The following is a 20,180-nucleotide window of genomic DNA, read 5'->3' on the forward strand; positions in this document are numbered from 1 at the left end:
ACTGTGTGAGCAAAACAGAAGGTGAGTTTTGGTCACTGGAACAAGCTCCCCAGGGCAGCGGTCATGACACCAAGCCTGTCAGAGTTCAAGGAGTGCCTGGACGATGCTCTTAGTGATATGGTTTACCTTTAGGTAGCCCTGCGAGGAGCAGGGAGTTGGACTCGATGGTCCTTTTGGGTCCCTTCCAACTTGAGATATTCTCTGATTCACTACAGTGGTATATGACAAGAACATCACACGTCGTATTGCCTTTCTGGCACAAATAATCTATTTTTTCAAATCAATAAATGACTTAAGACATTTAAAACAGATGTGAAACATTTATACTTTTCAGATTAATGTGAAATCTTACTCCTTGTTTTTAATAACACGGGAGGGAGAAGAAGCAAAACAACAGAAAACCTTAAGCAAAACCAATGTATTTTATTTCTATCAAGTTAGTATTTAATTTTTGAAGAGTCGCACAAAACAGCTTCAGGGAACTGCACCTCTAACAGTTTCCCATTAGTTACCATGGCTACCAAAAAGATAAAAAAACATTTTAAACTTGTTTTAACCCGAAGCTCTTGTAGTTACCAGTTTTTTTAAAGTTCAGCTTCTGCTGTAACTGAACACCACAGTCACAAGCATCAAAAAGTTATAGGTACTTTCCATATGAAGTCAGTAATGTCAGATAAATTGTCATGCAACAATACAGCACTGCAAAAATATCTCAATAAATTTTGATTAGAATGATCATATCTGAAATTGAGGACAGTGCTTGTACATAAAAGCAAGTAAATAATTGAATTATGTCAACAGTTGTATTAAATAATATTTAGCAGACTAATATACCATACGAAAATAACTCTCAGAAAGGTTATATTCACTGAAAGTATATATTCACTGAATACTTTTGTGCTACAGCACTCATATTATGAGTGAGTGGAACTGTTTACGGCAGGGACATTTTTTTTGGTACAGTGCACTTAAAAGGAAAGCAAGCTGGCCACACATATGTAAGGCAAATACATATCAAGGCAGACTCATAACAGACAGTCTGTGATGGCAATGACAGTAATCGCTGCACCGTGTGTGTACAGATCATACTTCAAAACTCTTCTTTTGCAGCATGCAGCAACAAGAGACGTTTTCCAAATCCTTCAGTAAGAAACTGCAATTCCTATACCTCCAATAGCACACATTGAATCATTGCTTCCTTAAGAGAAATTATCAATATTGTTTCTTCTGTCAGCAGTATTACGTAAAGCTGGAAATGAAAAACAAAAGCAAGCATGTAAACTGTAACATACTCTGAAAAATAAAGCTAAAACAGAGAAAACAAATCTAAAACATTTCTGAAGTTGAGGGTTACTTATAATAGTGCAGATAATTACTTCTGTTATCAGGAATTCCACTTCCATAAGTAAATGCAGAAAAAGGAGTCTAGGAAAAGGAACTCAGTAACATTATTTGAAATGCAATAGATTTTGCCAAAACCATAGGCAGGCTGCTAGCATACACTCCAAAAATGTCAAAGCTGTCTTGATGATATTTGTAGAAATATGTGCACCCACCTATCTTCTAATGTTTTTCATAATCTAGCAGTTATGAATAGTTTCTGTACCAAAAAATCTATTATCAATTGCAGTAAGATACTAATCAACAAAATATTATCTGCAGTAAAGTTGTAACCTATCAGGAAAGGAAATTAATAAGTTAATTGACTTCTGGTTTTGGAGGAAAAAAAATTTAATTCAATTTTATGTTCATATATGAACATCTAGTTTTATATATATATATATAAAGAAGTTGGGCATGTTATTCTGGAGACTACTTTCGAATACATTTCTGAAAGTTCACAGTTTATTAGAGCTTTTGTTTTAGGAGTAGAGAAAGAAAGAAGTGGGTGGGAGGGAAGAAAGCAAAATGTTTATCAGGTCATATTCTACACTTTGTAATTTTACAGTCAATTTTATCAGTCTCTCCTCTCAAAAATCTGTACTAGGAAGACACATCTAGCATTATGGGACAGTGGCAGTCAGACTGTTTTATAAAACTAACATATCCTACATTCAAAACCTGATTGCTGTAAACAAATACTATTTCTGGAATTCCTTGGGTGAATTTTTCTCCCTCTCTAATTTCTCCCTCTCCCTCTGTTCGTGAACATTCACAGTGTCTTCATCTCTGACATCAAAGCACAGGAGTTCAAGTCGAAAACCTGGGTTCCTTCATGGGAAAAAAAAAAAAAAAAAAAAGAAAAAAAGAGAAAGAATGCTCATAGAACGTACAGCAATTACTCTAAAAATACATTTCAGAGCCAGTGATCCAAGCATGAGGGTATTTTACACACTTCTGTCTTCTTATCATGTAACAGAATAGGAGCATGTTTGTACTTTTTCTAAAAGATTACTAAAATTTGCGTTATAAAAGTGATATGTGAAGAATTTTTTTTTTTACTGCCTCTGATGACTAGCATTAGTACATACTTTTTGCGGTCCTTGTCTTTCTTCAAACTAAGAAGAGGGGTAGAGACAGATGCTTGCGATTGAAGTACTTCAGCATTAGCTTTCTTCTCAATAAACATAGCTATTTCATCTTCTAGAACTTTTTTCTTTTTCTCTAATTTCAGTTTCACTTCTTGAAGCACTAGCATACGTTCTTCAAATTTAGTGTGTACCTGTTTAAAGAAAGCACAAAAAAATATATTCCCAACTAGTAACACAAGGTGGTGATATCACAATACAAAACCCCTCTGCAATTAAACAGTAAACCCTACCTCAGCTTGTCCTAAAAGTTGTAAGACATTGTAGTTCTTTCTAAAAACTGGTAATACTAAAAAAGGGCAATCCAGAAAAATAATCATTCATATCAGACTGTTCCCATAGAAGCCAGGCTACTACACCCAAAGTACAGGTGGCACATGGAAGGCGCTAAGTGAATATTAGACTTCCTACTATTTTACTATATCTTGGTTAAATCAAAAGTAAGGAGGCCTTTAGAGAGGAAATAATTACCAACAGAGGGATTAAATCAGGATCTTTCAAGTAGAATCTACTTCCCTAAGACCAAGCTGGAAAAGAATCATACATACTTTAGTTACACAGGTATGTATTTTCATATATAATGTTAATATGTACATTAATTACATTTACGTATTAACATGTACACACACAGGAAGTCTGGTTGGGGAAGTTACTTGTGGGCTGCAAGAAGGTAACTGCTTTTCTGCAGTAATTGTTCTTTGATTGTTCTTTTGACATATTAATGGATTTTACTCTCCAGATGCATTTTGACCAGTTTAAACCTACTATGAAGTTGTGCATGATAAACAAAGGGTACTTCACCTTTCCTCACCTCCCATCTCCCCACACGCAAACTCTCCCAGAATCTTGCTTCTGTATTGGTGTTATTCAATCTGAGTGGTATACTGGTATAGAAATCAAAGAGATTTATTTCCATCTTTTTCAAAGGAGGAGCTAAGAAATAACTAAGATTATAAATGTAACAGTATGACTGTTCTACACAGTAAACCTGTCAGATTTTATAAATGTGTGTGTGTGTATGTATGTATACTATACATTTATTTATTCATTGCAACAGATAACCAGATGCATTGCAAAACCAGGTATGCCAATACAAAGATTCAGAGTAGAAACAGTAAGGTCCTAAGCAGCTGTATGTGTCAGGAGAGGTAACGCTGCACAATAGAGGAACCCACAGGGTTCCTCTAAATGAAGGATGTGAAAGCAATCTTAAGTACAACAGAAAATCCTGTTTTTCTTTAGTTTCCAGATACACATACACACTTCTCGGAGAATGAGCAGCAAGGGTGTATGGCAAGTGTTCTTTAGGACCAACTGCATGATTACTTTCCCACATCAGGGACTGGGAAAACTAACATCCCTAATTCAATTGCAACATGCAGAGCTCACAAACCGCCCGGTACAAATCACAGAAGGAAAACATCAAAGAGTACCACAGATACTGTGTAAGACCTAGCTGAACCTACTTGGCCAAGTACTCTTCCAATTGCATAGCCTCATACTGAGAAGGACTGAACCTGATTTTTTTTCTCCACAAGTAGCATGGAGGACTTAACAGCTTTAGAAAACAAAGTATTAAGCTGCCTTCTTATTTAAAACATGCATCTGAATACCTCACAAGAACTCCTACATCTTTGCTGGGAAACTGAGGTACAGAAAATAACATTACTAAATATACACAGGTTTCCAATTTCAATTAAACCAATGTTTGAATATAAATACGCATGACCATGATAGAGTCTGGCAGAAAGTAGATGAGAAGATCCTGTTTTGCCAGACCAGCTTGACAGGACTAAATCTTCAACAACATATTCAAGAAATGTTCCACATCTCCAAATATTCTTAAGGCAGCTGGGAACAGATGAGATTTTAAAAACAAAACAAAACCAACACCACCCCCACCACCCCCAGACTTGCAAACCTCTCAACATGAGTGTTGAACTTGTATTTAGTAATTGAACCTGCAGGTCATACAAACATACACACCCCACTCTCTTGGGCTGAAAAACAACCCATGGGATTTTTTCCTGATTTTTTCCTGAAATCTTTTTTTTTACATAGCAACCTATGCACGAAAAGCAACTACTGTGCCGCTATGGCATACTGATGTTTCTCAGCATAGTCCTAGAGAAGATGAAGAAACATGCAACCCTTATATTCATCACTCTCTTACTTCACCATATCAACTCCTACTCTATTGACTTGTCCCAGCTATCCTCCAAAGCCTTTAGACCATAAGTTCCATCCCCAAAAAAAGACTGCCATATATAGAATCATAGAATCTTTTAGGTTGGAAAAGACCCTTAAGATCATTGACTCCAACCATAAGCCTAACACTGCCAAGTCCACCACTAAACCATGTCCCTCAGCATCACATCTACACATCTTTTAAATACTTCCCGGTACGGCGACTCAACCACTTCCCTGGGCAGCATCTTCCAATGCTTGACAAACCTTTCAGTGAAGAAATTTTTTTTCTCATATCCAATCTACACCTCCCCTGGAGCAACTTAAGGCTTTTTTCCCTCTTGTCCTATCTCCTGTTACTTGGGAGAAGAGACCCGACCCCGACCTCTCTACAACCTCCTTTCAGGTAGTTGTAGAGAGTGATAAGGTCTCCCCTCAGTCTCCTGTTCTCCAGGCTACACAACCCCAGCTCCCTCAACCACTCCTCATAGGACTTGTTCTCTTGTTTGCGTGTGTCCAATCAATTTGCTAATCCAATCAATCTGTGTAATCAATCTGCTTTTGATTTTAAGGATTACTGCCCTCAAAGTATTAGGAAATAATAAATATCAACTAGTTGTGATTTTGCTAAGAACCATTCCAAATCTCAGCAAACAAACTCAGGAGACAGGCATGCTTACCTTTTGCTCTGCTTCTTTCAACATAGCTTCTTTCTCCTTCACTCTCTGCACAAACTGTTGTCTCATCTCCTCCTCTTTTCTTTGCAGTTCAAGGTAGAACTCATGCCTCTTTGCCTCATAGGCTTCCTGTAGACTGAAGTCCAAAAATGTAAGCAAGTCTCCAGCATGCTGCTTTATTCAATGTAGAAAACCAACAATCTGGAACATTATTTAAACAATTAATATTCATTTCTACAGCTCCCCACATAAAAATTCATCAACAAACCTAAACAGAAGCAAGCATCTTACCTTTCTACATTTTTATTTATGTAAAAATTGAGTAAAATTATTTATGCTAACAGCTCCTGGGCAATTTACACTTCAAAGTAAACACAGCGCTTCAGGAATCTTATGTTCTAAAAGACTTGAGTTATAACTTTCTGCCTCCAACATGCAATATGCATATTACATCTCTTAATGTAATGTCAAAATTTAAATATGGCAGAGTTACATTAACATAGAATATATACTATTGCCTCAAGTAGTTCAACATCCAAAAGATAGGGTTACTTTCCAACATGCATCAGCCAAAACCTCAAGACTGCTTGCTTTTTCCTGAATCCTCTCTCCCAGAAGCTAATACACTGCTTACATACCATACTTATATTTGTAATTATATAGAAGGTGTAAATTAAATTAGTACAGATCATTGAGCATCTGTTGCCATCATATGGCAACAGAACAAAACAGCAAGTAATTAAAACATTTCTTTATTTTTAAATCTATGCCTCCCGTCTTTTTTTTTTTTTTAAAAAGTCACTCTACTCACATTTCGGTACACAAGAAAATTTTTTTGCTCCAAACAGCAGGCACTTGAAACTGACAAACTTCTTTCATATCAAAGCATCACAGCAAATCAAATGATACTGGTAATTTATTCATGTACTACTAGAGGTTGGACATTTTCAGGATCTATACTACCACTGATACCACCACAGTGCTGGCAGGAACTGCTTTTCAGTTCTGCTTTTCAGGGCAAAAGGAATGGAGCTTGTACACAAATGTATCTCATACATCAAAAAGCACACTACCTTTGAAAAGCATACCTGCTTAACAGCATAAATTCTTCCCACAAAACATTTATCATAAACTTCTCACAAGTCACAAGAGTCCAGAGAGGCAGAAGTGGTGAATCAGAGCTGTCCTGATGGCTATTACAAAACCAAAAGGATCTGTCCAATATTGGAAGAGACCCTTGGGCTTATAAACGGATCAAAATGGATAGTATATTATAGCTCTTTATTCTGGGGCTATTGTCTTACACCATTCCTCTCTTATAACACTTCCTGAGTGCTGACTTGTCAGCCCTTCTCAGCTATCATGAGTTACCATCCTTTGCCAAGTATCTCATGCCTTCCACTCTGACGTAAAATAAATATATATGTATATCAAATATTTAAATTTGCTTTCTATTTTTAATACACTTACACACTTTCATATCATTTTTAAGTCTCATGTTTTACTGTTTCTATTAAAACAGTTTATAAATGGAAAGACTCACAAAAAAAAGCATTGAAAAAATTATTTACAGAAACAGTAAGCTTAAACAGCTCTCTTCAATATTTAAATTTACGGTGACTGGGCAGTTTCCCAATCCTAAAGTTTCTTATTTGTATTCAAAATATAATCTAAAGAGAGAGAAGAAACATCTTGAAATTGCACATGCAGGCTTAATGTTTGTACGATCTCAAGGTCAGAGCACTTTCCCTATTCTAACCTATTTGAGCAATACATTGCAACAAAACAAATTCAGAACAACAACATTTTGGGGTTTGTTTTTTGGTTGTTTTTTTGTCTGGCTGGTTGGTTGGGGTTTTTTTAATCAGCTGTGAAGTAACTTGGGTTACCTGAAATTGTATCTACCACATGAAACAAGGGCATGGTTTTCACACAGGTATATTAATTCACACAACCTTTAAGTTTAGACAGCATATGGAATAACAATAAAACTGCAGCCCAGGTTTTTCAAGTGCTAGCAATCTCACTATACCCACTTTTGGGCCCTGTGTCAGTTCTGCTAGCTAACATGCTGCATTTGAGTGCAATAAAGCCGCTAGAGCAAGTGCTAGACTAAGTTAACATGCTGCAATTGCACCTTCATTTCATTATGTGGGCACCTTCAGACTCAATCTCAGCTAGTTTATCAGGTCAAAGCAATTTTTTCTTGAAATTAGTAAAAGATTAACTTTGAAGACACTGGATTTACTAAGTAATCAAATTACATGTCTAAGGAAGAGGAGAAAGTGTATTTTTTCAAATCCCTGCTCCCCCTGGACTGAATTTTTCTGGAAATCACCAAGACCAAATTAAAACACTTTCCTCTTCTGTTTCTGGCATATCAGCAATATAATGATCCAAACAGCCTTTGGTTTTAGGAGGTTTGGGGAGGGGGGAAAATAGTTCACCAGATCTTAAGCCAATCCTTTCAACATTACTGTATCTACCGCTCACAGTAAAACACTTTTCAGTTTACCTGAAGACTGGTTTCACTGCTTCTCATATAGCACATTATGAAAATCAAATTCCCGGGTTCTCTCATTCTTCTGGGTTGGACCTCTAGAATTTTATACTCGGCTCAAAACCACTTGCAAAATTAAGATGTTGAAGATAATTATTTAAATAATGTATTCTTATTGAGGTTTTGGAGGAAGGGAAGGGATTGTGAAGAAAGTCTACACCTTACTAATCCATTACATACTTCGTAACAGCACTATCACCTACCTTTCTACAGAAGCATTGCTGTGACATACAGTTTTTCTATCTGCATTAGACTGAGAACATGGAAGCCTAAATATAAAGATGCAAATCAAGCATGTTATGTTCATAAATAAAGACTCTGAATTTAGGTGTCAGTGGAACACAATGTTTGCGCACTTTGAACAACACATATTTACACATTATTTTACGGTTTGTTAATTTAAATTTTAAAAAGCTTTCAAACTTAAAAACTACACTTGTAACTTTTTGCAAAACACTTGACTATCAATGAAGGTATATCAGAAAAACTAAAAAATTTAAAAGTCAACTAGTGGCAGGTATTTTTAGCATAGTCCCTTGACTCAGTGAACTACCTACATTGATATTAACACTAAGGATGTAGTAATCTAAATAATTAGCATTTTCCCAGGGGAGCATGAAAAACAAGTATTTTGGATGCGGTTCAGTCTTACCATAAGGAGGTTAGAATATTTAGCTCAAATGCAAAGGTCTGCAGCTGGTCAGATGAACTCCATTCCCAAGTGACTTCTCAAGGAAGAAGTCTAATAGCATTTCATATTAGGCTTCCTTTCTTAAAAAAGACACCTAGAGTCATATCAACCTTCCTCTACAGGTAAACTTATTGACATTACTGAATCCATCCTGGTTTTCTCCCATTGTCCTTAAAATAGACTGAAAAATAAACATGTTTTTGTTCAAGAACTGCAAGGTCTGAATATCCCAGTTTCAGGAAGAAATAAAGCATGGAATATATTATTGCTCACATACTGAGAAACTGAGATGTTTATGTTACAATTCCATTTAACTGCTATTATGATGAAGAACAAACTGTAATTATAAGCACAGAAAAACAACTAAACAAGAGAATGATTAATGTCAGAGAATCCAAATATGCAAGTATCAATCAGCCCGAGTATCAATCTTCAGCTTTTTTCAACAGAATCCTGCCTATTAGCTTTCTTCTTTCCAAACAAGAATGTCCCCTTCAGCAATAACATAGCTTAGATTGGAAAACGGACTTACAAAATGTCCAACTTCAAAACAGTAGTAATCCTCTCCTCCCTTGCAAACATCTAAGATCGTTAGGTGTGTATATATTTAGAAGTTCGTTTGGTTGGAAGCAGTCTTCATGTCTAGATTTTTGTTTTAAACTATCCCAAATTTTTCCATTCGGGACATCTCAGCAATTATGTCTTGCTGAGATTGACCTGAAACCAGGAATTCGTGTTCCTAATGGACCTAATTGGACTATCAAAAAGGCAGGACTCGACCATCCATACAAAAAAATGTCTATAGTTACTTTTCAATAACAAAGAAATGCAAAACCTGATTTCAAGTATTAAAAATTATAATGAAAGCACTTCCTGGATTTTACATCCAACAGATATTGCAGAAAATGCATAAACCATCCCCTCAAATACTCTGCTATTCATTTACTTCATTACATAAATTTTGCTGTAACAGTCTTTCCAAGCCCATTCCTGATTGGCTGCTTTTCATGGCGTGGAAACCAAATTATACCGATATGACTAATTTTAGCCTTAGACAGTATTCCACTTATTCCCCAAAGCACCATACAGTGGATTCTTCATTTTTGAAGTGGTTTACCACATGTTATACTTTAATCTGATATGGTACATACATGACTGTAATTCTCATGACCTTTTGCAATGATATCCCACTATAAGACTAAACTCTCATAAAAAAGTTTTGTGTATTGTTTTTGCAAGGTATATTAATGAGATTAAGTAAATTCTGAATTACCCATTAATTTAAATTATGCTAATTATTGTTACCCAATTTAAATAAATAGTGGTTTGACAAAATGCCAGTATAAACCGGGTGTCCTGAAAGCAGCAGGATTAATAGCCCAAATTCCTATGGATGATTTTATGTTCTATTCTCTCAATGACTGTAATACCCAAAGTCCTGTCTACATCCTTACACCTTTTTAACTATACAATTAGTGTCCCTCTGGACTTCCTATATATTTTTTACTTATTGTGAATACTCGGGTGGATCTTTCAAATGCCTTAGACTTTCACGTCTGAGTAGCCTTAGACACTTCCAAATCACCCATGACCTTCTCATCCTAGTGCAGTACTGCCAAGCTCCCAAGAGTTTCAAAAGACAGTAGTTCATTCAGAGATAATGATTTACTGACAATAAATACACACTGGCTGGCCAACAACTAGCAGAAGCAGAGGTCATCTGCTTTTCCTGCAGTGAGAACACTAACCATGTAATCCCCTGGCAGCATCCAACCCTCTACTGAAGTTTGAAAATGGAGTGTTGGTTCATAAGTTATTTAGGAGAGACTAACAGACACATCATGTAAACTTCATCTTCCCTGGAAATCTGGTTAATGAAAAAGTTAAGTCTTAGAATGCAATTGCAAATAAACAAATTAAAAAGCTATTATGACACAAATTCACAAAAAATATAGAATTAGGGAATAGGTATTTTTTGAAGTGCACACAAGACAGCCACTTCAGACTACTACTATCTTCATTTCCCTCCTTACACCTAGTAATAAAGATGCAAATATATTTTTCTGTTGTGTACTGAAACCATCTCTTTCCAAGTCTCCCATAAAAAAATAAAACTTGCCAACATGTTTTTTCACATGTAAGAGTGAAAGCCTTTACAGATGTCTGCCCACAACCTATCTCACAAGGTGGCTGAAAATCCAAGAACTACTGGTTTTGCTTTGCAGTGGGGTGCAATTTTGGATGAATAAACTACTGTTGTACTTTTAAATCCAGGAGTGGTACAGAAACTTCACAGGCAGCTTTTTCACATGTCAAGAGGTAGGGCATGTTAACTACTCAAGTGTGAACATTCAAATGCTACAAACTCCACTGCAGTAAAATCAGCCAATTATTCAAGCCTAGCAGAAATTTTCTAAATTTCCATATAACAACCCAATTCAAGATTACCAAATTTGCTATGTAGACAGATACATCACAGGCACAAAATATGACTTCTCAGCATGCATTTTGATCATCATTTACACAAGTAGCATGAAATTTTAATCATCACATATACTGCTATGCAATATTAACGATACTTTAAAACTATAGCTCTTAGAATCCATGTGTATATGTTGCAAACATCTTTAAGAACAAAGAGGATGACAATTTAATAACAAATTTTTGCCTAGAAGAACAGGATAGTCCCTATTCTGACAAATATTTAAATTTACACATCAGCAAAATGGGAAGGACTGAACTTCCTCTATGGAAAGAGAAGTTTTCTATCACTCTGCTGAGGGTGACACTTTTTATTGTTTCCTTTGTAGCTTCATAAAACACCTTATGGGTAAGGCTACACTTACTTAGTAGTGTAGTGTAGCCCACTAATTACACTGCATACAGATTAGCCCACTAATTACACTACATACAGATCCTCTAAATTCTCTTCCCTTTTCATGGTATCATAAAACATCTCCCCCAAAAGACCAAACCCCTTCTCTTTCAGAACTCATTGTCATTCACAATGCCATATATCTGAAGGACAACCACACATCTTAGATCCAGTCCCACTTTTCTCTGACTGTTGCAGTAAACCAGGAAAAAGTTAATTCTTCCAGATTCTTACAGAATACCTATTCTCATCCTTCCAAAATAATGACATTTTCAATAGATGCAATTTACCAAAACTAATTATTAAAAGTGTCTTGTCTTGCCACAAAGCTCTCAATAAACTGGCATTTCGTGGACCATACATAAAAACTACACACCAGAGAGAACTTAACTTTTCTGTATCTCCACGAAACAACCAATTTCTAAACCAACTTCTGAAGCATAAAATACTACGACATTCCGATACAAACCTGCAACTTTATATCATTAGTAAAATGCAGACTGTTTAGGGGTTTTACCAAGACAATTCTTGTGCTTGTGGAAGAAAACTGTTCTATGGAGGATTATTTTTATAATTTAACTCCTATTTTGAGATGGCTGTACATTGTGAAATTCAAGTTCAGAAAAGCCAAAGGTACTGCAGTCAATATTGCCATGAACAAATCTCTAAAAAACCTTTCCCCAGACAAAGATGACAAGGTATTAGCTGATAGCATATGTTCTTAAACTTAAACCTAAACCTAATGAAAAGACTGTGGTCAGATGCAGTTGGTTTTAAACGTCATTCACTTTTGGTTCTCTGTTTATTACAAGGATTTATTCCTTTCCTGTTAAATCAAGAGAAGTGTCAAGAGACCACTGTGATTCATGGTCAGCTCAAGATCATCTAAATGAACTAATCTTTAAATGTGCCTTGACATTAAGACTTCAGAAAGAAGTGCCTCTTCCTTGGCCACGTTAATCTTATTTAATTATTATTGTTTGAACAATATATAAATTAGACCTAGTCAAAGTGAAAGAAATGCTGCTCCATCAACACTCTATGAGTTACACTAACCACAACTGCTTTAGAACTCCTGTGCAAAGTACAGGTGAAAGCAAGGAATTCAAGCCACTAAAAACAACTATTTGGAGAGAAGCCATTTAGAAGTAATTTATTTTTACCAGAAAAGAATGGGTAAAGACAGTCTGATCACTAAGTAAAACAAGAAGTAAACAAACCAGTTTATTCAAAGCACTAGAAACTGGTTTTAATGCAAAGTTGTATTTTGTTTTCATGTCTGGTTTAAATTGGTATTTCCCACCATGAATATGCAATACTAGCACTTTTCTAAATAGAGAAGGATTGAGCAATTCCTGAAGCATCAGTTCTTCGCCATCAGGATTCTAACCACTTGCAAAATACAGTCACATGCATAAAATGACCAAAGGAATTTGGAAGAGAGGGAGACAACAGAATTGGAAATAAAAGATCAAACAAACTGGATATAGAAATTGTAAATACCTCCTGCAGAAAGCAGCCTTACTACATGAAACAACTGAGTGTCTCTAACCCTCTGCTTAACTTTTCCTTTGGAATCCTGTATTAACTTCCTACTATCTAGCAAGAGATTTCTTGACCTTAAAAGGCTAGACACTTGTTATTATGGCAGATAATGTGGGAAGCCAACAGTGTAACCAATGATTTTGTAAAAGTTTTTGCTTCAGTTGCTGATGAACTTTGAGTCCAATCAAATCATTGTTCAGTATCAGACCTTACTGAGAAACTAAAACAGCATGCTATCATAGAATTAAAATAATTTAAAAGGCATAAAGTGCATGTACCTGAAGAAAACTGATATTCTCCATGACAAAAACTAAAATCCCCAGGTTTATTCTAAAAGAGAAAGATTTCAGAAATACAACTACCTTGTATGCCTTTAAAAGCAATGCTCATATAATCCCATATACTTCTCCACGAAGATAACTGAATGAACAGCTACATACTTACTCGGACTTAAAAAAAAAAAAACAAACACAAACAGTTCTTTCCCTCTTAGAAAACCTATTCTATGTATGAACCCTGCTCTGTATTGGGTTGATAGAGTCAAAGGTCAAGTGAATGAATGTTGAAAGCAAGTGCTGCATAAGAGGTCCTTTACCTGACTGGTTTGTTCTCAGGACCAACGTCTCTGAAGCCCATCTCTTCCAGTCTGCAGCGCCTGTACAACTCATAATGTCGTGCATGAGTCTGCTCTCTTAAGTCTTCCATATTTGTGCAAATAAGCATCTCACGAAGCTTTACAAAGTCACAGTGGTTCTCATTTTCCACTAATCAGTTAAAAGAGGAAGATTTTATTATTACGTGCAAGTAGCAAAATTGTCCAAATATATTTTAAACAGTGTTGAGATTCATTTATTTTGTTTACTAATTATACTCCCAGGAAAAGGTATCTCATTTATTATACCTCATACGCTTATAATTTTTAATATACACACTGAAGCACTAACTGTAAGTACTGGTGAACAAGTTCCAACACATCCTGATCTCCTGTTCGAGTTAAACAGCAATAAATTTCTCTCTTTTTTTCCTTCTTTACTGATAATCATAAAACTTTGAAATCTGGTAGTGCTACAGGCACTGCCACCATACTAACCTACCCAAATATTACATATACCATCTCATAGTTTGATTACAGGGATGCATCAGTGCTGATGAAAGTAGCAGTTAGTGCACACCTTAAGTATTAATAGCTAAAGTCCTTTTACTGTTGATCCAAAAATATAACCAAGAGGATGGGGCCAGTCTTTTTTCAGTGGTGCCCAGTGACAGGACAAGAGGTAATGGGCACAAACTTGAACATAAGAAGTTCCATCTAAATATGAGGAGGAACTTCTTTACTTTGAGGGTGGCAGAGCACTGGAACAGGCTGCCCAGAGAGGTGGTGGAGTCTCTGTCTCTGGAGACATTCAAAACCTGCCTGGACACATTCCTGTGCAACCTCCTCTAGGTGGACCTGCTTTGGCAGGGGGGTTGGACTAGATGATCTCCAGAGGTCCCTTCCAACCCCATATCATTCTGTGATTCTGTGATCAGTGGATAATACCAGCCTGTTTTAGTACTGGTGAATTTTATACTTCAACAACAACAACAAAAATCTCATAAAAACACCTTTGAGAATTCATTTACCTTGTACAATGCCCCAAGGGTACTGGCGAGCTCTCACCATTTTGTTTCCAATTCTCACCTCTTCCGTACTTCCTACTACGGCAAATGGCAAGTGCCCCTGTTAACAGTCACACCAATACAGTCTTATCTCTCAGCATTTTTATGTCAGAACTGAAAAAGCAAACCCTTCAGAAATAAATTAGAGGGGAAAAAACACCATTTTAGGAAAAGCCAATAGGCAGTTTCAAACCAAAAACCAGTTTGAAGAGATGAGTAGCTAGTCAAACTACTGATATCAAAGTCAATCTACAATAACTAAACCGGGAGGAGCAGTTGATAGACCAGATGGGTGTGCTGCCAACTCAGAGGAACCTGGACAGGCTGGAGAAATGGGCCAACAGGAATCTCATGAAGTTCAAATGAGAGCAATGCCAAGTCCTGCACGTCAGGAGGAAGAACCCCATGCTCCAGCACATGCTGGGGGCCAACTGTCTGGAAAGGCACTTTGCAGAAAAAGATGTGGGGCTCCTGGTGGACAACAGGTTGGACCCGATTCAGCAGGTTTGCCCCACTGGCAAAGGCGGCCGATTATATCCTGAGCTGCATCAGGGAGAGTATCAGAAGTAAATAGAAAGCTGCTCTAGAACACATCCCTCTGATTTGCATTCAGCCAGAGTTCATATCCCCAGTAACAGTCACAAGACAATCACAGGTTTGAACCCGAGGCATAGTTAGTGCTGTGGGCTTGGCCAAATGGCCAGAAATACAGGCTGGGTACTGACTGTGTGCTGACCCACAACAACTGATCAAACAAAAAATACTAAAAAAAAATTAATTCACTGGAAAATAAATCACTAGCAGAGCATGAAAGGGGATAAGTTAACAGACCACCACCCTTCCCCACAGCAGAAGGACCTGTTACTGAACGACAGCCTACACATCCTCACTCCCTGGCACAAGTGACAGAGGTGGGACCGCAGAGCCATACACTCTGGCATACTGGCTCCTCCTCCCTACTTTCAAACCCCAGTACACACAAACATATCTTCATGTGCATCTACAAACATATGCACATGAACAGCAACTACAGACAGAGTGCTCAAAGCAAAGACTTCTAGCTTCGCAAGCCTAGTTGAAGCTGGCAGATACTCCTGGGAGGATCTGAAAGGACAATAGTAAAAAAGGCAGAATTATTATTGACTTTTTAATCCCCAGAGAAAATTTGTCCTAATTTCAAATTAAAGTACCAAATAAAAGGAAAAAGCAGATGGACGACTTGCTATCATAAAGATCAGAGAAAATTGGAGAAATGAGGCACTTGAGTATCTTCCATAACAGATGTAAGGTAGTATTTGCTGAGGAAAAGAGCAAGGCCAATCTGTCCATCTGTGTTACTAATTACATATTAATTATCCAGAAATTAGAAAAAGTATTTATGAATGAGAACCTCTTTTCTGCTGCTGAGCCAGAAAAGAAAAAGCCTCCTAAAACAAGTGGTATCAACAGCAGAGGGACAGGAAGATTTGCAAGTAGGGAAAAAACAAAACAAAACAAAACAAAACAACAAAAACATACGAGATTTTAAGGAGAGAGAAAAATAAACACTTGTTACATACAAACCTATAAGGGCCAAGATAAGGGTGAAAGAACAGGCATGAATCGGCATTAGACACTGGTGCTTTAGTACTGAAATATCAATGTTTTTGTCATTTACTTACATTCATGATGGTATTAATTTTAGAAATGGTTTCATCATCAGTTGGAAACTGGTATATCTGGACACCATTACTAACTAATTCACTCATGATTTTGTTCTTGAACTTCTGTAGCTCGGTTTTAGAAATGCTGTCTGCTTTGCCTATAATTGGTATAATGTTTACCTATTAAAGATACAAATTATATGAAATGTGTAAGATTTCAATTTTTAGGTAACATCTTTTATAAATTAAATTGTTTGGTGATAAGCTCTTTAAAACTTCCCCCGCGGTCCAAACTTTTCCTTCAATTGATATCAAAGCTTCACAAACCATGAAAAATACATTCATTGGCATTATTTAATAAAATAACAGATTATTTAATACTTCCTTAAAATTAATTGATTGTGAGAAAAAAACAAGGAAGGAGGTTTCATACAGTGGAGTACTCAAAAGAACAGCAATGTGTACTTCCTAACTAAACAACATTAAGTATTTATATCTCTCTTATATCTCTGTTTAAAAAATAGATTGTTTTAGTTTATAGCACCAGGTGACACGGTGCAGGTGTTAAATGAAAGTTGACAGTTTAAATACATAAAGAAAAGGAAGGGGGCTACTAAACCTACTAAACACTGCCTGTCCCTGAGCCTCTTCCCTGGGTTCCCTTCAGCTACAACAACATCTTGTTCACTCACCACTGCAGCAAAGAGTTTCTCAAGTATCTGCTGAGAGTAGAGGAACAACAAAGTATCTTGCTCGCCAGTCTTTACGCTAATTATTCAGAACTTGAAATTCAGTTCTACTAAAGTAAACTGACCTATTTCCTAAAATAGTTATGACAGTAATTGATATTATTATTGGTTGATATCTTGCAGACTGATTTAAGTGTATCTCTATGAAAAATGTCCAAAGATTCTTTTTGAAGAAAAAAAAAAACCAAACTCAAATCCCACAAGATGCACTCATGTCATTTCCTGACTTAACAGTGATCTTTGTATAATTCTGCAAGAATGGCTTAAAAATGCAGGTCTCTTAGTTGAATAATCACTTGTTCATGGCAAGAAAGCACACAGAAAATTCCCTTAATATGTGAATGATGCCTGGCTGCCCTGCAGTGATTCAGTCCTAAGCAAAACTACAGGACTTTCCAAAGTCTAAAAGCTAGAGGCCAAATTCTTAGTTAGCCATCCAATTTATAAGCAACAGAGAAAAATTAATTGCCCACAGATACGTCTGGTTTTTTCTCCCAGGATTGTAGAGTATAGGATGACCCTATCCTTTTCCAAGAATCCTCTTTACCTCTAAACTGTGTAATCTGGTCTTGTTTTGTACCAGGCAGACTGAAACAAAAGCGTAACAGTGTACACTGTGGTGGATTAAGGAAGAAACTGAAGACAACTTTTGACATAGATTTATACATCTGATGCGTGCGTGTTGCTGTACCACTTTCTCTTCATGGAATCCTGTACTCGGTGAACACACCCTGGAACTTCCACATCCTGGGAAATCCCGAGTTCTGAATTGCCACTAGGAGAATGCATCACAAACATGTTCCACAATGAGATGAAAACTAAACTACAGTTAAAATACATACTTTGTGTGTGCATGTGTTGTGTGTGTGCATACGTATATTTCTCTAGTAAAATCATAAAGTAGAATCCCTTGCAAAGGGATAAAACAACAAAGTTATATGTTGTTCATGTTCTCTCTGAGCCAAAGCAGAATGAAAAATATTTAGAGTAGGTGGCTAGAAGCTAAAATCCCCCAAAGCAGAATTACTTTTGTTTTATCCTGATGGAAAAATATTTTCTCAGGATGCTAGGACTCATGTATCTATTTCCTTTTCCTTTGGAAGCAACGCTGTTTTAAAGGGAGTTCTGTAAAGAGAGGGCACAACCTAGAAACCAAGTATTTTTGTGGTTTAATACAACCTCCAACATCAAAACTCAGAGTAGAACAATATGCTCCATGAAACTGTCCCATTTTATAGTATCAAGGCTCTTCAGCTATCAGTGCTTATTACAGAGTAGCTTCACAAACATTTTAATCTGGCATAAACCAACACCATAGCAGAAAGAAGTGACCCTGCTCTCCCCTACCTTTGTCCCACCATACCTCCTCCCCCTCACTTGCTCTGTTCTATTGAGAAGGTTCAAAATGGAAAATACATCCACAAACAAAATTTCAAAAGTACCAAACGTGCTCGTCAATCACAAATGTGGCATAGACAGCTGATTTGGTCCTTGTTATCTTGAAGAAACATCTTACAAACAAGAAAATGCAGAAAGAAAATTTAGCAGGAGAAGCTCTAGTAAAGCACAAAAGAATGGGCTAGAGGAACAGCAAATGCATTTAAGTTTTCAAATTTCTCAGAATTTCAACAAATTAAATCCAAATGATGAAAGGTTTCTTAAAACAGTTTAAACATTTCACTTCACCCAGTTCACACAGTCCCATAACAGGAAGAAAGTTAAGAATTTAGAAAGTACAAGTAATCACAGTAGAAACTGCTATTTTAAAGCTTTCAAAGCAAATCAAACGCGAAAGTTTAAAACACCAATGCAGCCTATCTTACAAAAAGCCATGCTGGCAACTTGTTCTCTTTCATGGCACTTGCCTCTTCAGTTACCTACAACAAAGATCTTCACAGTGCTGCAGAGCTTTTTATATGCCAACTTTCCAGCAGTTCCAAAACTCGATAGTGAACTAGAAACAAGCTTAATTAGAAATATTACAGCACTCATGGAGGGTACCCTATCCAATCACACTAAGATGTTAACAGTTTGTTAAAAGTAAAGTTGGTGTGGTTCTAATATTTTTACTTTACTTATTTTTAAACCTTGTTGTGCTGCTTTTTTCAACGTTCTTGTCAGATGCCTGTCTATCTCCTTTTGATTTGTAAATAAACAGGTGATGAACTGCAAGCTACTTGCAGAACCAGTTTATTCTGGACTTAAGGTATACCAGTACCAAAAATCATCCCCAAACCAAACATACAGATATAGAACTGAAAGGTGGCAGAGGATCTAAAAGCTGCAAGGTGCTTCAGAAAATAAGACAAATTTTTAAAACTCTGTTTCAAAGTCTTACCTTGCTGTCTAGGCTTTTCATGGCTAACAAATCTAGGGTTTTTAGAGAATGGCCTGTAGGTGAAATGAAATAAAGGCAGACATGGATGCGAGTATCATGGTAGCTAAATAAAGAACGTTTAATTTTCAGTTCTTCCTGGAGATAGGCTTCAAATTGTGCATCTATATAATCCACTATCGGCTGATAGCTGTAAGAAATAAAATTTAATAACCAGAGATTAGCTACTCCTAAACAAAGCCAGACTAAGCAAGGAATTCCTCTTGTACTGTTTTGTGGATTTTTGCTTTACATGTCAAAAGGCTGCTCAAGTATCTACCCAGTACAGCAGAAAATTAAATGTACACTGTAATCTTAATTTCTAATAGACTACTCAAGAAAGATTTGTGCACCTAACACATTTCCTAACTACTATTAGTGAAAAAAGCTACATAAAGTTAGTTATGATTATAACCAATCTTCCCAAGTGATGTTTTATAATTTTTTGCAATCAAGCTGTGCAAATGCTCTTAGATACAAGGAAGATACAAGAAACTCTTAGATACAATACAAGAAAAGAAGGAACATGCAATTACCAGTACCAAGAAATAGGACCTCCTTTATCTTCTGAAGATGAAGTACTGTACATGAGAGAGCTCTTAAACAATAGACAAAAATTGAAAAGGAGGAATGTAAGAGAAGAATGTAAATCTGATTTGCAGTAAGTACAGTTTAAGTATACTTTGTCCTAC

General features: G+C 36.5%; 1 protein-coding gene across 1 annotated transcript in view; it reads right to left on the reverse strand.

The window, feature by feature from the left end:
• Positions 1–405: 405 nt before the first annotated feature.
• The window catches only part of SEPTIN10 (septin 10), a 31,088-nt gene continuing 11,313 nt past the window's right edge, over positions 406–20,180 (reverse strand). The window contains 8 exon segments of the mRNA XM_074145546.1: positions 406–1,249; positions 2,472–2,662; positions 5,396–5,528; positions 8,156–8,221; positions 13,659–13,827; positions 14,687–14,783; positions 16,384–16,545; positions 19,453–19,639. Of these exon segments, the coding sequence (XP_074001647.1) occupies positions 1,240–1,249; positions 2,472–2,662; positions 5,396–5,528; positions 8,156–8,221; positions 13,659–13,827; positions 14,687–14,783; positions 16,384–16,545; positions 19,453–19,639 (1,015 nt within the window). The 3' untranslated portion in view covers positions 406–1,239.

This window comes from Numenius arquata, chromosome 1, assembly GCF_964106895.1.
Source record: "Numenius arquata chromosome 1, bNumArq3.hap1.1, whole genome shotgun sequence".
Lineage (NCBI taxonomy): Eukaryota > Metazoa > Chordata > Aves > Charadriiformes > Scolopacidae > Numenius > Numenius arquata.